Source organism: Formica exsecta, unplaced genomic scaffold (genome assembly GCF_003651465.1).
Source record: "Formica exsecta isolate Colony F162 unplaced genomic scaffold, ASM365146v1 scaffold826, whole genome shotgun sequence".
NCBI lineage: Eukaryota > Metazoa > Arthropoda > Insecta > Hymenoptera > Formicidae > Formica > Formica exsecta.
In genome coordinates, this window is record NW_021853596.1 from 213,015 (window position 1) to 229,372 (window position 16,358).

At 28.6% G+C, this 16,358-nt stretch overlaps 3 protein-coding genes across 8 annotated transcripts in view; 2 read left to right on the forward strand and 1 right to left on the reverse strand.

Annotated features, from left to right (window-relative positions):
* Window positions 1–1,955: 1,955 nt before the first annotated feature.
* Window positions 1,956–7,505, forward strand: LOC115244659 (proto-oncogene tyrosine-protein kinase ROS-like). Of its 3 annotated transcripts, XM_029822493.1 has the most exons (8): window positions 1,957–2,123; window positions 2,184–2,270; window positions 3,261–3,408; window positions 3,616–4,038; window positions 4,409–4,632; window positions 4,939–5,406; window positions 6,087–6,435; window positions 6,591–7,505. In XM_029822493.1, the coding sequence occupies exons 1-8, from the start codon at window positions 2,121–2,123 to the stop codon at window positions 6,773–6,775; spliced, it is 1,887 nt and encodes a 628-aa protein (XP_029678353.1). In that variant the 5' UTR covers window positions 1,957–2,120; the 3' UTR covers window positions 6,776–7,505. The 3 variants fall into 3 exon arrangements, with proteins under 3 accessions (XP_029678352.1, XP_029678353.1, XP_029678351.1); XM_029822492.1 differs by having other exon boundaries at window positions 1,956–2,270; window positions 6,613–7,505; XM_029822491.1 differs by having other exon boundaries at window positions 1,957–2,270.
* Window positions 7,506–7,754: 249 nt separating this feature from the next.
* On the forward strand, window positions 7,755–14,053 carry LOC115244662 (leucine-rich repeat-containing protein 58). Of its 4 annotated transcripts, none has more exons than XM_029822509.1 (5): window positions 7,755–7,984; window positions 10,883–11,417; window positions 11,826–12,042; window positions 12,423–12,612; window positions 13,491–14,053. In XM_029822509.1, the coding sequence occupies exons 2-5, from the start codon at window positions 10,945–10,947 to the stop codon at window positions 13,655–13,657; spliced, it is 1,047 nt and encodes a 348-aa protein (XP_029678369.1). In that variant the 5' UTR covers window positions 7,755–7,984; window positions 10,883–10,944; the 3' UTR covers window positions 13,658–14,053. The 4 variants fall into 4 exon arrangements, with proteins under 4 accessions (XP_029678369.1, XP_029678371.1, XP_029678368.1 ...); XM_029822511.1 differs by having other exon boundaries at window positions 7,976–7,984; window positions 10,938–11,417; XM_029822508.1 differs by lacking the exon at window positions 7,755–7,984 and adding an exon at window positions 9,229–9,485.
* Window positions 14,005–16,358, reverse strand: part of LOC115244661 (glycogen synthase kinase-3 beta-like) — a 36,047-nt gene continuing 33,693 nt past the window's right edge. The window contains exon 9 of the mRNA XM_029822507.1: window positions 14,005–15,038. Within this exon, the coding sequence (XP_029678367.1) occupies window positions 14,965–15,038 (74 nt within the window). The 3' untranslated portion in view covers window positions 14,005–14,964. The remainder of the gene's footprint in view (window positions 15,039–16,358) is intronic.

Below are 16,358 nucleotides of genomic sequence, written 5' to 3' on the forward strand. Positions count from 1 at the left end.
TATCGAAAGTGATGGAGACATTGCATGTTTACATAAGCACGCAATAGATTGAGAATTTCGATCCTGAAATGTAATGGTATTCATTACCGATAGAAAGAAGCTTTCCTCCCCCCTCTCTTTCTTTGTGTCTACCGAAATCTTACAAAAACTCATCACTCAAAATTATCGACTTAAAAAAAGAGGGATATATTTTTCTCTTCATTGTATTACACTTTCAACACTTTCTTAAAATTCTTACTTGTTTTTCTTTTTAATTTTTGCAACTGAATATACAAAATGTTTCAGAGACAAAGTAACGAAATTCTGTGTGGATATCTATGCTGAAGACGGACCAAAAAACGGTCGAAAATGTATATTTTTAATACACATTTATTACTAAAATTTAACTTGGCTTATATCTGCTACAATATAAGAGCAAAATTATCAAAGAAAGATTTTTTTTTTTTAATTCCCTAAATCTCAATAAAATTCTATAAGAATTCCCATATTTTTGCAGGTGCAAAAAAAATTTCTGGGAGTTCCAGGTTTTCCAGGGAATTGACATCCTGTATATATTAATATAAGAAGCTCTCTATTTCGATTATCTCGTACACGAAAATTGCATATATCTACATCTCGCTCTGAATATATATTAGTAGCTAGTTAAGATGCGATGTCGAAAAGTATATAATGATAATTTAGTATTTTTTATGCGATTCATTTCAGGTATTGCAAAATAAATGTATTATTAAACGATATATTACAGCTTTCTATTATGAATCATCCGGTAATTTGCGTATTCACGTTTTCGATTTGGAAATGATGAATTATTAAATAAGCGAAAAATTCGAAATAAAAAAAAAAAAACGAGAAAAAATATATCCAAGTGTATTTAAAGGAATAATTATCACAAGAAAATAGTTCATAATTTTTATTACTTGTCGGTTCGATTCTTGTTTAATAAAAATTTACGTGCGCGAAATACTGTTTCGATAAATAATATTTAATAAGATATAATGTGCGGATATCTATCTTTAATTTTAACTTATATTCACATCCCTATGCGAGATAGCAATTAAGATTTTCCTAAAACATGAGAGTGTATTCGTTAGCGAGAACTAACACTGCGGCAATGAATGAATTTAGATACGTGATTATGGAACGCGAAGCACGGATCATAATTTTTCTCCCATCGCAATATGATAAAGTCACGTGCTATTAATGTCGGGCGTGCTGTGTAATCGTCATATCTTAATAATTAGTACGCGAACGTAATTAATCGTATTTTTTCAAGTGAGTGAGATTTGAGTTCTCTAAAAAAGTAGCGAAAGATGAACAAAGAGAAGGGAGGAAACATCGGGTGACGATCAATTTAACATACCTTTTTAAAAGTGGATATCTCAATGAGAGCTGCTCATGGCATATTATTAGAATATTATATATGTATGTGTATTATATAAAATATTATAAAATGCGCCATTTAATTTTTATAAATGATAATATATAAAAATGATAAATATTTAAATATTGTGATATCTCTTGTAATATTGGTTTGAGCGTAAAAATAATGTTAATAGGAGTTTCTTTTATATCTCATCTTACGATGCTATCCAGAACTCTAAATAAAAAGCCGGAATTGCAAAGAAATTCCTCTCTTGAGACTTGAATTTTTCTTTATACTACATACGAAAAATTGTGATTATGAAATGCGAAGGTCTATTCTGTTTTATAATTATTACATTTTCCTATAGTTTTAACCATGTTCTTTCGAATTCGAAGGAGTTTTAATCATTAACAGCGTTGATTATTCTTTCACACACACACATAAGAAAATTACACAAAGATCTTTTAGCTAAATAGTAAGTATTAGCCGTTATTTGGCGATTCATGCGAATGGATGAATGAAAGTTTTGCGGGGATGGGATGATAAAAACAAATCAATCTATCAATTGAGTTAATCAATATATATAGTGCCTTGCGCTAGCATTCAGAGAAAGCATTCATTCAGAGCGCGGAGTATCTTTGTAAAGGAAGATTGGTGACGAAATACAGCAGATACGGCTGCTCATAGTGCTTATAACAGTAACATTGATTTATTCGCAATAATTATATAAAGTGGTTTCTCAATTGAAAAAATAATTATGGTAGGAAAAATATTATGCATATTGCTAAAAGCATTGATAATCAAGGAGGTATTCATACAGGCACTTCCGCAAGAGAATGTCGAAAATCGTCTTGTTTCGTTAATACGCATCTCGACGATCCGCAATGATAATAAGGACCTCGTACAGGTAAGAGATTGCTTGCGTATAATAAAAATAAGACTTTAAATTGCAGGTAATTTATCTGTATAACTGTAAATCTGTGTAATACACAATTAAATAAAATAGCTAATATCATTTGACAAATATCATCAGAATAACATCATTTGACGTCAAAATAACGTGCGCTTGCTATCTGGGAAGTTTGGACATTAAACTGAATGTTATAAAGAAAAAACAACAACAAGTTCTGAAAATCATGTTTTTTACATTTATAAGTAGATACAAAAAAAATTAATAAAAAATAAAGATTGAAGTAAAAAATAAGTGACATATTAAAAATTAACTTAACTGTAATACAAGTTTTTATAAATGTTATTTTTAACAAATGGTATCTTTAATCTTAACGTGTTGCTATTTATTTTCTATTTTAATCTCTTTCTCTCTTTCATGCACAAGTATAGTAACAATTGCTAATTCAGTGTATTTTTTATATAATTTCTAGTCACAAATTACATCCTTATTCTATTTAATATTTGTTTGTGAGATGATAATTATATATAAAGAATTATAATCATTTATATTTATGAAGTACAGTTATTCTCATACGTAAACTATTTTTTATTTAATCAGAAAAAAGCCTAAAATCTGCATTTCCTTGATCAAAAAAATTTTGTAAATAAAACTTATGCGATTAGAGATTAAATATTAAATATTTAAATATAAAAACTTTATTCATGAAAGATGTTAAAATTTACAATAAAAACGTAAGTATCAATGCGACAGGAAGTTGAATTAATAGAGAACCGCAAGTTAATTGAGGAGACGATGAGTAACCAATCGTGATAAACTCGAATTATTTTGTCAAATTGCTATGTCAATTGGAAAGAGCAACGCGTTCTAAGAATTATTTACCGAGAAAGATGACTATTAACTTCTATTAATATTTACTTTCGTCATTTACTTATAATATTTATTTTCATTATTTGCCGTGATTTATTTATATCATTATTTTTATAGAGAAAGTTTATATTCGACAAGCATTCAAGGAGAGACGGTTTTGAAATGATATCACCTTCTGGCTTTAATATATTAATAATTTCTGATAATGATGTCAGAAAAAAAGATCCACCTACAACTACTGAATCTATCAATGCTATAAATATACGTACGTATATAATGTTAATGTTAAGGATAATTTATTTAAAAAAATTGCATAATAATTTAACTTATATATATATCTAAAGAATTAAAGATGTTTTCCAATAGCAAGAAAAATATAAAATTTGTATTCTCATTTTTTGATCAATAAAATTATAAAAAGCGTTCATCGTTTTATATAATATAAAAGTTTTTATTTTGTTTGTTTAACAAGGTGATCCGAGCGTTCCTGGGACGCCTATGATAATAAAACCTCACAATTTTGTGTATAAGTTATATTGGGAGCCTGCGCGAATTACTGACCGTTCGCAAATTTTATATCGACTGGAAGGTTTCATCATTGACGACAATTACAAGCACGATAACATAATCAAGCACTGGAATTTATATTACAACGGAACAAATAATTATTGGATAATTCCTAATAAATACATGAATAAGAAGTATCAATTTCACGTGCAAGCTAAAAGCGTTTACGGTTTTGAATCGGCTTGGAATCAATCAAGCGTAATTGATTTAACAAAATCTACCAAAGAAATATTGACTACACAATATCACTTAACAATAATATTGGGCATTATCTCGATTGTTATTATGGTATTGACCTGCTATATCATCTATAGATTTTGTTTCAGTTGTGAGTATACTTACTTGGTATAAAGCTCGAGTTTTTGTGAGTCATATGTATACACGTCATGAATAGGCGAGAAGAAATTATATAATATTATTTATCTTTATTAAAAAATAAATATATACTATTTTTATACGAAATATAATATATATTTTCGATAATGCACAGTTTCCAAGATATTATAATTTTTATCAAACAAAATTGATTTAGAATAATGAAGAAAAATCCTCTATTTGAAAAAATTTTAATTTCATAATAATTTTTAGAGAGTTATTCATCCTTTTTTGAAAAATGTATCTTGTTAATAGAAAATAATTTAAGTTTAGACAATGCGTAACATTAGATAAATATATATTGTAATATTATCTGTCAACAGTATATCAACAAAAACAGCGCAAAAACAACAAAGATGCAATTTCATCTGTCACAATTCGGACACTGTCCGAATTAGCAGCTTTTCGAGAAATATCTGAGAATTTCGTTCAATCTAATCAATATGTTTCTACATTGCAATATGCTTCGGATTATTCCGCAGTACCTGAAATTAGACAAGAGCAAATTACAATGGGAATTTCCATAGGAAGCAGCACGTTCGGATATGTAAAAACTGATTTCTTTAATTATTAACTGATTTTTTAAATTGTTATTATCTATCTAGTATTTCAGTTATGAATATCTTTAATTCCTTAATCATGGAAAAATGTTGAGAGAAATACACTTTTTAATAAGAACAATTAGAGAATTAATTGTTTAAAGCTAAAAAATAAAAACAGGTTTATGCAATGCACTTTTATGTAAAAAACAAAATAAGGCGGGAAAGAATATTGTTTTATCATTAAAAAATGAAATTTATATTTATATGTATTTATATGTATATGTATATATTAATTTTCAATATATTTTTAGGTATTCAAAGGAAAAATAAAAGAGTTAGAAGGATCAGGCATAATGTCTGTCGCCATAAAAACGCTACGAAAAAATTCCTCCACGCGAGAAAAGACAATACTCTTACAAGAGGCTAAACTTATGAGTCAGCTTCGACACAAACATGTATTGAAATTGTTGGGCGTCTGCTTCGACACAGATCCGCCATTACTTGTATTGGAATTAATGGAGGCTGGTGACCTGTTGAACTATTTGAGAGATAGTCACTTTATCCAACTTACAGATTCGCATGCTTTGCGTTTGCAAGACTTGCTCGCTATATGCGAAGATGTTGCGCGGGGCTGTTGTTACTTGGAAGAGATGCATTTTGTGCATAGAGATCTAGCATGTCGAAATTGTTTCGTATCCGCAAAAAATCGCGAGAATCGCGTCATCAAAATCGGCGACTTCGGTCTTGCTAAAGATATTTATGAAGATGGTTATTATCAGGTGAGTTAAATATAATTTTTTAAAAAAGACAACAAATTTTAAGAAGTAAAAAATTAATCTCCTCAAGGATATTGTGACACATATGTATACATTAAGTTTTATATGTACATCAAGTTTTAATATATGAAATTATTTCACGAAGAATTAATTTTAACGCACAATAGCCATATACAGGGTGATTCAAAACAATCTGATGTCCTTAAAATGTCATATTTATGAGCGAATTCTGAGACGATTTTTCCTTTCACAAAATTTTATCCGAAGCTTAGTTTTTGAGTTATAATTTAAAATAGCTACTTACGGATCCGGTACAACGGGCAGGGACGGTGCAACGCATCACGAAACTAAAATATTTTATTGGTACATTATCACTGTGTTATATTATTTTTATTACTGATAAATATTTAAAAAACGGATACAAAATTTTATTAAATTTCATTTTTAATATAGCAGAAACTACATTTTGGCATAATAAATTAGTTTTTCATAATGCTTCAAAGATTTTTATATCTCTTATTAAATCAGAAAATTAAAATAAAGAAAATTTCAATGTAAATCAGCAACTTGAAAAACCGGCAAATATTAGAATAATATATAACAAATTCATTAATGCATAGGACACAAGCTAATACAAAAATGAATAACTAGGGCATGGGAATTAATTCATTAAAATGTTTCAGGAAGAAAGATCGCTGCCTATTCGTTGGATGTCACCGGAATCTTTAGTAGATGGAATATTTAATTCACAGAGCGATGTTTGGGCATTTGGGGTACTAATATGGGAAGTTACGTCGTTAGGCCAGCAACCTTATTTTGCCAAGAATAATATTGAAGTGGTGCATTATTTGCGTGAGGGTGGCAGGCTACTGAAACCCTTCAACTGTCCATCGACATTATATGAATTGATGTTGCGTTGCTGGAGCACAGCAAATGCCAGACCGAATTTCAAAGTTTGTCTCGAAAATATCGTCACTTTGAGAAGCAATGTAGATGATGCGATAATAGTACATATTGGACTAGCTGCCGAAGGTAAATCACCATTAATTCCTTTTTACGCGCATATCACTGCATGAAAATATTGTTTTATTTTATGACAAAGAAGTCTATTTTTTTTAATTTCACGAAAAAGTTTCTTAAGATATATATTTTACTATGAATTGTGCATATGATATGTATTTGTATAGATTGCTCTTGGAAATTCAACAGTTCCGAGGAAAACCGAGACAATCAACTTTCTTACCAAAGCTCAAACAACGCCAATATCACAACGACAGATGTTGATCATATCTATGAACGTTTACGAAGTACTCCGTTTAATTCGTATTTCGAATCAAAACTTGGCAAACATGAATCAAATGACTTTTATTAATTAGAATCGTGCAGCTTACTCATAGACATTATGAAGAAAATATGAAGATTTTAGTCATGTCGGAGAACTGCAACATGTTCAATGGCTCAAAATTATTGTAAAAACGACTGAGGAAGAACTTCTTGTTGTCTTTGAACGATTAAAATTAACCTAAATATAAAAGTACTATAATAAAAATATATACTATGACGAAAATTAGGTTGCCAAAAATACAAAAAACTCATTCGACTTGCAGAACAAAGACAAACGTAACTTTCGCGATAACGGTTATTGCAGTATATAATTTTCATAATTAACAATTTCAATTATGCTGAAAACATATTTTTGTTATCATAGCATTATCTTACATTTATTGTAATAATAACGCAAAAAAAAACAAAAATTTATATTTAAAGTCAATAATTATTACAATAATTTTATACTAGATTAAAAAAAAAATTTAGAGTTATGTATAAAAATGTAGATTAATCATTGCATATAATGCAAATTTAGCAATTAAAATGCAGAAACAATCGTGTAGTTACACATTTTAAATTCTCGCATAGAATTAAGACATATATAGTATGATTTTATATACAGTAATTGAAAGGAGAGATATACATATATAAAAAATATATATTCTCTAAAATACTAGTTTTATTTAATAAAAATTTTATATCATTAATATCTTCGAAAATATATATTCATCATATTTTATGTACTTTATTTTGCTAATAAATCCTGATTAAAACTATATATATGCTTTAAAATTATTTATTTTCACATAATATTTAATTTCTTTCTTATCGCGTGCGCGTGTGCGATATGAAATCTGGTTTTTTAAATTCTCTGTTGATTTTTCGAAATTAATTTTTTGTAAAATATTGAAATTGTATCGTTATGTCCAAATCATGTAGTTCAGTGGTTCTATATTATTATTTAGTCAATGGTTACGACATCGCTTGGCGGGGAGACCAACTCGCGCCGCTGGAGCGGCGATGATAGATGATAAAAGGAATAAAAGCGAGAACACGCTGATAAAGCGCAGATATCATGCGGCCGGGGTGATCCATGCGCTGCCGATTGCCGAGTGCATCGTTAGTTTTCGTTTCATTCGTGTCAATTCGTTTGCCTAAAATTAAATAACGCGTATTGTATTTTCCGAAAGTGTTAATTCAGCAGAGGTAACAAGCAGGATTGTCTCCTTCGCGAGGACAAAACAAGTAATAAGTAAGTAGAACATTCTGTACAACTTGTGATGTCACGCAAGCCATAATGTAATGTCACGAATCGCGTTGTAGCAGCGCGCGAATTTTAAATATGACCTATCTATACTCACTTTTCATCATTTTACTTTTTTATTTCGCATTATCTAATTTTAATATGGCATAATATATAATGAAAGTTTTTAACTTTATATCAGATGTGATGTCTTCCTTATGCTAAAAAAATTGTCAATAAATTATGTAAATTTTATCCAACGAAATTATACAATTATCAATCAAATCAAAACATATATCCTTTATTTGTATAAATTCTTCATTTTTTTTACTCTTTCAATTTATACAAATTTTTTTTTTGTCGGAGAACTGCAACATGTTCAATGGCTCAAAATTATTGTAAAAACGACTGAGGAAGAACTTCTTGTTGTCTTTGAACGATTAAAATTAACCTAAATATAAAAGTACTATAATAAAAATATATACTATGACGAAAATTAGGTTGCCAAAAATACAAAAAACTCATTCGACTTGCAGAACAAAGACAAACGTAACTTTCGCGATAACGGTTATTGCAGTATATAATTTTCATAATTAACAATTTCAATTATGCTGAAAACATATTTTTGTTATCATAGCATTATCTTACATTTATTGTAATAATAACGCAAAAAAAAACAAAAATTTATATTTAAAGTCAATAATTATTACAATAATTTTATACTAGATTAAAAAAAAAATTTAGAGTTATGTATAAAAATGTAGATTAATCATTGCATATAATGCAAATTTAGCAATTAAAATGCAGAAACAATCGTGTAGTTACACATTTTAAATTCTCGCATAGAATTAAGACATATATAGTATGATTTTATATACAGTAATTGAAAGGAGAGATATACATATATAAAAAATATATATTCTCTAAAATACTAGTTTTATTTAATAAAAATTTTATATCATTAATATCTTCGAAAATATATATTCATCATATTTTATGTACTTTATTTTGCTAATAAATCCTGATTAAAACTATATATATGCTTTAAAATTATTTATTTTCACATAATATTTAATTTCTTTCTTATCGCGTGCGCGTGTGCGATATGAAATCTGGTTTTTTAAATTCTCTGTTGATTTTTCGAAATTAATTTTTTGTAAAATATTGAAATTGTATCGTTATGTCCAAATCATGTAGTTCAGTGGTTCTATATTATTATTTAGTCAATGGTTACGACATCGCTTGGCGGGGAGACCAACTCGCGCCGCTGGAGCGGCGATGATAGATGATAAAAGGAATAAAAGCGAGAACACGCTGATAAAGCGCAGATATCATGCGGCCGGGGTGATCCATGCGCTGCCGATTGCCGAGTGCATCGTTAGTTTTCGTTTCATTCGTGTCAATTCGTTTGCCTAAAATTAAATAACGCGTATTGTATTTTCCGAAAGTGTTAATTCAGCAGAGGTAACAAGCAGGATTGTCTCCTTCGCGAGGACAAAACAAGTAATAAGTAAGTAGAACATTCTGTACAACTTGTGATGTCACGCAAGCCATAATGTAATGTCACGAATCGCGTTGTAGCAGCGCGCGAATTTTAAATATGACCTATCTATACTCACTTTTCATCATTTTACTTTTTTATTTCGCATTATCTAATTTTAATATGGCATAATATATAATGAAAGTTTTTAACTTTATATCAGATGTGATGTCTTCCTTATGCTAAAAAAATTGTCAATAAATTATGTAAATTTTATCCAACGAAATTATACAATTATCAATCAAATCAAAACATATATCCTTTATTTGTATAAATTCTTCATTTTTTTACTCTTTCAATTTATACAAATTTTTTTTTTGTCTTTGTTATCAAAATAATTATCACGTGAATTAGTTTCATAATAATGTAATAATTTTGTCACAATAACCATATTGATAATTGACTCCAAATTTATTGAATTAATTATAATTATAAAGACATTTGGTTGTACTGGAAAAAAACATTCTTCTTTTACATTATTTTTAATAAAATATTTGAATTTTTTTTTCACGCAAAGGAAATACCTAATTAACGAGAATTATTTACCATAACAACTTTCTGCTTTCTCAGAATCTTATCGATTTCTGATAATTAATCTGCATGCGTTGAACATATGATAATGACGTGGTGTATGTATGTACGTGCACGCGTGCGCGCGTGTATTTAACTATATAACTATGGTTAAAAAACATAAAGTAAAGAATATACATTTTATTTTTAATCACAAATAAATTTTTAAAAATATTTAAAAGTTATTTTACAACAATAATTATATGACTAATTATTATACTGTTTATATCAAAGTGAATATTCTTTCAAAATTGTTTATCGGCTCCTTATAATATGTCAATGAAGAATGATGAACGACGAAAAATACTTGGCCATTGTTTACACTTCGCTGTTCTTTCGTCATGTTTGCGTGATAATCTTTATGATAATGATGATGCAGTTTTATATAAAATTATCATTTCTTGATTATGTAAGCTTTCCTTTTTTTTAAAAACTGGGTACATATATATATATATGTATATATATCATATATATAAATCTAAAATCATATATTTCATTTTATTAATTTAATATTTTACTTTACTGCAAATTTTCAAAAGTTTTTTAATGCGTTCAATGTGTTATCATACGATCGACATAAAGAGTCAATAAAAGATTTTGGGAATATATATATATCATAAATATAAATCTATTAACACTAAACAAATTATGTGCGTATGTATGCGCGTAGATTCTTTGTAAATTTAGTCTTTCTACAAAAAGCATGCAATTTATAACATATACATATACACACATATAAATATTTAAATTTAAATATATGAGATGTCTTTATTCGAATAATTATTTGCTCATTTCAGCGTTATATAAATGAATATAAATGGATAAGAAGATTGAAATAAGTGAATGTTAAAGCTCAATTATGGAAAACTACACATCGGACTCCAGCGATTCGGATTCCAATCTGAGAACGTTGGATCTATCCTATCTGTCACTGGATGATGAAATAATGGATAAGCAATTCCTTAATACCAAATGCCCGGAGCACGTGGATACTTTATTATTGAGTCAGAACCGTCTCACAACTCTTCCTATCAGTATCAACAAGTTTACCAGCCTGAATTCCCTTGATATTTCGAATTGCGGCCTTGCTAAATTGCCAAATTTTTGGGAAGATTGCCCTTTGACTTGTTTGATCGCAAAACACAACAACCTGACCAATGATGGATTGGCTAAAGATTTTGAAAATTTGGCTAATTTAAGGGAACTCAATTTGAGCGGCAATAGGCTCACGGAGTTTCCTAATCAAGTGCTCGACCTAGCTGTTTTGAGATACCTTTACTTGGGTGGTAATCGTATCAATGAGATTACCAAGAATATCTGGAAACTACAAAGGTAACTACGATTTCTAATGATAATTAAAGTTTTAATGATTACAGCCAACATTATTAATGAATTAACAATTAATAAATTAATATACTAACTTTTTAAAATGTAGTTTATAAAACTCTTTAATTTTTAATTTTAAGCGCTTCTATAATCAAAAGCAATTTCCGAAATATTTTTGTAGAAAAAAGACATCTTAACGAAAAGATATAAATATATATTATATAGAGTTTGAAAATTGTTATAACATTAGAGAGAGAAAGAGAAAGAGTTTGAAATATATGTATAAAACTCAATTAATTTTTTCTATCATTTTAATTGCAATAATTTAAATAATTGTGCTTTGTTTATATCGTGTTTTATATAAAAGATAGTTTGTGTCAATTTCATAAAATCGGATATTATGATTTTTTAAAGGTTACGAGTTTTATCGATGGGAGACAATAGATTAACAGAGGTGCCGTGCACTCTCGGTCAGCTAAAAGCCCTGCAAGCTCTTGTGCTTTGCGATAATATGTTGGAGAGCTTGCCAAGCTCGATAGCCAATTTGACAAATCTAAAAACTTTATCGCTTCATAAGAACAGGCTGCGGACATTGCCTACTGAAATAATAACATTGAAATGTCTAACCGAGGTAAGTGTCACAAATAATGGTATTTCTAATTATTTTCTCTTACCTACGAGAGTTATTCGGAAATCACCTTCCGGTAAACTTGCTAAATAAAACAAGAAACAGAAAAAAATACATTTTATTATACATAAAAATTACATATATACACTATTTTTCCACATAATCGCTGTTCGAATTGAGACACTTATCGTAGCGCGGTACAAGCTTTTGTATGCCCTCATTAAAGTATGGTGCCGCCAAATTAGAATCTCAATTTGGATGGTAATTATGTCGATTAAGTAGTGTATATATGTAAGTAATTTTTTAGGCATATATTTAGGAACTCCCTGTATAAATCAACAAATAAATCTATGTAACAAATACATTTTATATACTTTTCCTAGTTATCTCTCCGAGACAATCCGCTGGTGGTGGGATTTGTATCCGATATGACGCATGATCCGCCGTCATTATTGGAATTAGCAGCGCGTGTCATCAAGACCAACGACGTTCGCTACGACGATGAGAGTTTACCACGCAACCTAGTGCAGTACCTTAATAGCGCTCATCATTGTGTCAATCCCAAATGCAAGGGTCAGTATTTTTGAGCAGGGCAATAATTCATTATAAATGTAATATAATCGATTTCCTCCATTCTAAGAACTTTAGATTTCTCTTCTATCCCAAATCAATTTTTTTTTTACTAAAAATTTCTTCATATGTTGTTTTCCTACATACATATTTGTATTTGCAACATAATTACGTTACCTTAGAATGAGAAAGCAAGTAAAAGATAAAGAGACTTACAACATTTTTATTCTACGCATATCCTATCAGTAGAAGAAATGTATCTGTATGAATAAAAAGAAATTTATATATAAAGGATAAAGTTTAAACTATATTATAAATATATATCTATCTCTGATGTTTATATATTCAATGTCTTAACAAAATATTGAATATGCAGTACATATCTTTTATTGTAATTTTTAGTGATCAAAAAATGAAAATGTTATGCAAGCGGAAAATGTTTATGTCACGAAAGTTGTTCAGTTTTTTTTTTTTTTATATACATTTTCACTTGAAACTTAACTCTGTTTTGTCTTCATATGAGTGAAAAATGTTAGAAAACGCATACTAAAAAGACTTATTTTAGAAAGTTGCACCAAAAAATCTTTAAAAAATATTCTCTTTACCTAGAATTTTGAACAAAAATATCTGGAAGATTAGGGAATTTTCAGGAAATGTTTTTATAAGATTTGAGTAAACACCCTATGATAATATAACATTAAGGATACCTTAGTTTTTAAAGTACTCTCGTATTTCCTTCACAGTTTTATACACTTTTTACAACACTTGACAAATTTTCAAAAATGTGCAACACAGTAAATTTGAAATTATCAAATTTATATAACATTTTTGATCAGACCTTGTATATATGTATATCAAGACCAATCCATTTTTTTGTGCAGGCGTTTTCTTCAATAATCGCGTGGAGCACATCAAGTTCGTTGATTTCTGTGGCAAGTATCGCTTACCGCTGCTACAATACTTATGTAGCAGCAAATGCATTGAATTACGCGATAACGATGAGGAGCTCGTGAGCGGTGCCATGATTAGGAAGGTACTTCTCGGCTAATGAGATCTTGAAGATATATTTCTGTAATGCTGAAAATTTTCAAGACTATTTCACCATCATTTTTCTTCACTGAGAAAGTTAATTTTTACTTCCGAAAATCTGCTTGTGTTTTTATCAATAATATAAGACCTATAGACATATATAAGGGAGTAAAAATGTGTGCTGCAGTACGTTGGATATTACATAAATCTATAAAGACGTATATAATGCGTCTTATATAAATATTTGTTTTGTCTTTTTCTGTACATCAAGTATATAGTATATATCACAGTGATACATATACGTACACACGCAAAATTATTCTGTGTGCGGTAATACACTGAATGACAAGAATTGAGCGGCGATTAACATTATTGTTAATATTTTATTGTGTTAAATAAACCACAAAATGTACAATAATAATATTATTATATATAAGGTGACTCCGCCGTGACTGACAGTGCGGCGGTTTCGCGCAATCTTTTCTCGCTTAAACACATCCAGAGTAAAGTTATATTATAAGATATTTGCCATCATCGTCATCACGATTAATGCGTTTTTGCGTCGTCATGTCTTGTAAAACTAAAAACAACATTCAAGAGAAAGATAAAACCTAGAGGAGGAATAGCGAAATGAGAACGGTAGGTAAAGATGTGTGTTCTTGTGTGTATTTATAATTATTTATATATATATATTTATAGGACATTGCAATTATGTATATATATAATAATTGTAAACATAGCAATCGTGTAATAAGAGTCTTACTACTTTTTTCTTTACTTTTCTTCTCACCGTGTAGTACAGTGTGTAATCATATAATTAATTACCTATACATACATATACATATCTATATATATATATATATGCGTTTTATTTATATATTACATACATATATATGTATGTACATGCCTCTCTCTTTTTTTCGTTCAAACGCACTTTTATTTCCACGTACACACACACACACATACGTGCGCTCATAATCTCTCACACCTATTCACGACATTTGAATTAGCGCGTTTTTATCGTATAGGCGTGGTGATAACTAGCACTACTCCGTTTACTTCTTTTTTGTAATTTTTTTTTATTTAACTGTGTAGTAAATATTTTTGTCGCTTACGTGCTTACGTACGCGCGCGTTTCGCTCTATGTATATTAAACAATTTTTCCCTAATATCGTACATTCATGAATTTTAAACATTAAGGACTTACTGCGCCTGCACGGTCGAAGATGTTATCTCGATTTATCATTTTATTCGTCCGTCATATCGTCATCGTGTCCATCCCGACCGGCGCGCGATGTGATCTGCATCATCGTCTGTCTTCTTCTATTATTCGCCATCTACTACTTGCTGCTCCTGATGACCTTCCTGCTCCTTCGCCTCCTTAGCATCTTTGTCCTCATCTAAAATGCGATATTGAGGAGTGTAAAAAAAAGATCCGGTCGCGAAGTTATTTTTTTTATGATGTGTTTCTTCTTTAATACAAATAAAAAAATTAAATACATAAAATGTTTTATATATTAATTGGCAATACATATATTTTTTCTCTTTAACTTCTTTATTTATTTTTGTAAATTATTACTTATTCTCTGTATATCAAAATTTTTCTAGAAATTTTATGTTATAATCTAAAATTTGTTATATTATTATTATTATTATTAAATAAAATTATTTCATATTTTTATTTTGTGTGATAAATCGCTTGCACAAATTACTTAATAAATATAAATAAATTTATTATTTAAAGTACTAGTTTCTAAATGGAACAAAAATTAGATATTTAAAGTTGCAAAAACTTTTATTTATTAAGACATACAAAAAAAAATAAAAAATTTCTTTTTGATTTTATCACGATTTTTCAAGAATGAATAAAAAGAAGATCTACTTTGTCATGTAAATAAAATAAAAGAGTCGAGAAATTTCAAATTTCGATTTCAAAAAATTTGTTTTCCCCTCCTTTTTATCAATAAATTTTTTCCTTCTATTTCAGATCTTCAATCAATAAAAAAATTATTTAAAAAAGGATTGGTTACATCTTAAAACTTTGCCTGTAGGCCATTGAATCGTGGTAAAACAAAAAAAAAACTTTTTATTACTCTGTATATCTTAATAAACAAACCTTTTTGCAATTTGAAACATCTCATTTTTTCCCGTAAATCCATGTAGAAACAGTGTTCTAAACAATAAACTAATTTATATTTGCTGAGTATGTCGCAAGCGATTCTATCGCATCTATTTTTTTGCGTCTTTAGATATATTCCCCTTAAAGAAGTTTTCAGATTTAATATTATTATTAAAAATATGTAAAAATTTTAAAAAGTATAACAGCAAATAGTCTTCCTTTGATATTTTTGCTTAGCGAAAGAATTTTGAAAATTTTGAAATTATTATTCCGTCTTAATTTATATGTAATATAAGAGACATTATTCTAGATAAGTTATGATACTTGATAGCACTTCATTTTTAATTTTGATAAATTTTAATTTGCATTTCTGTGAAAAAATCCATATATAATCAAATATAAATATGTATAAGTATGCACATAAAATATATTCTATGTATATATGTATATATATATATATATAAGAAAAATAAATGCAATAGCTAAACAACTGCGATACAATCTAATATTCCGTAATGCATAATTCAAATATACGATTAACGTGTAGTATCGTGTGGGAATAAAATCTTAATTAACAGTAGTACTGGTCGACCACAAAACC

Coding starts and splice junctions, on each gene's coding strand:
- LOC115244662 (XM_029822509.1), top strand. CDS start 10,945: ATGGAAAACTACACATCGGACTCCAGCGATTCGGATTCCAATCTGAGA. Junction 12,043..12,422: donor CATTGAAATGTCTAACCGAG/GTAAGTGTCACA, acceptor TACTTTTCCTAG/TTATCTCTCCGAGACAATCC. Junction 12,613..13,490: donor TGTCAATCCCAAATGCAAGG/GTCAGTATTTTT, acceptor TTTTTTGTGCAG/GCGTTTTCTTCAATAATCGC.
- LOC115244659 (XM_029822491.1), top strand. CDS start 2,121: ATGGTAGGAAAAATATTATGCATATTGCTAAAAGCATTGATAATCAAG. Junction 4,039..4,408: donor CTATAGATTTTGTTTCAGTT/GTGAGTATACTT, acceptor ATCTGTCAACAG/TATATCAACAAAAACAGCGC. Junction 6,436..6,590: donor TATTGGACTAGCTGCCGAAG/GTAAATCACCAT, acceptor GTATTTGTATAG/ATTGCTCTTGGAAATTCAAC.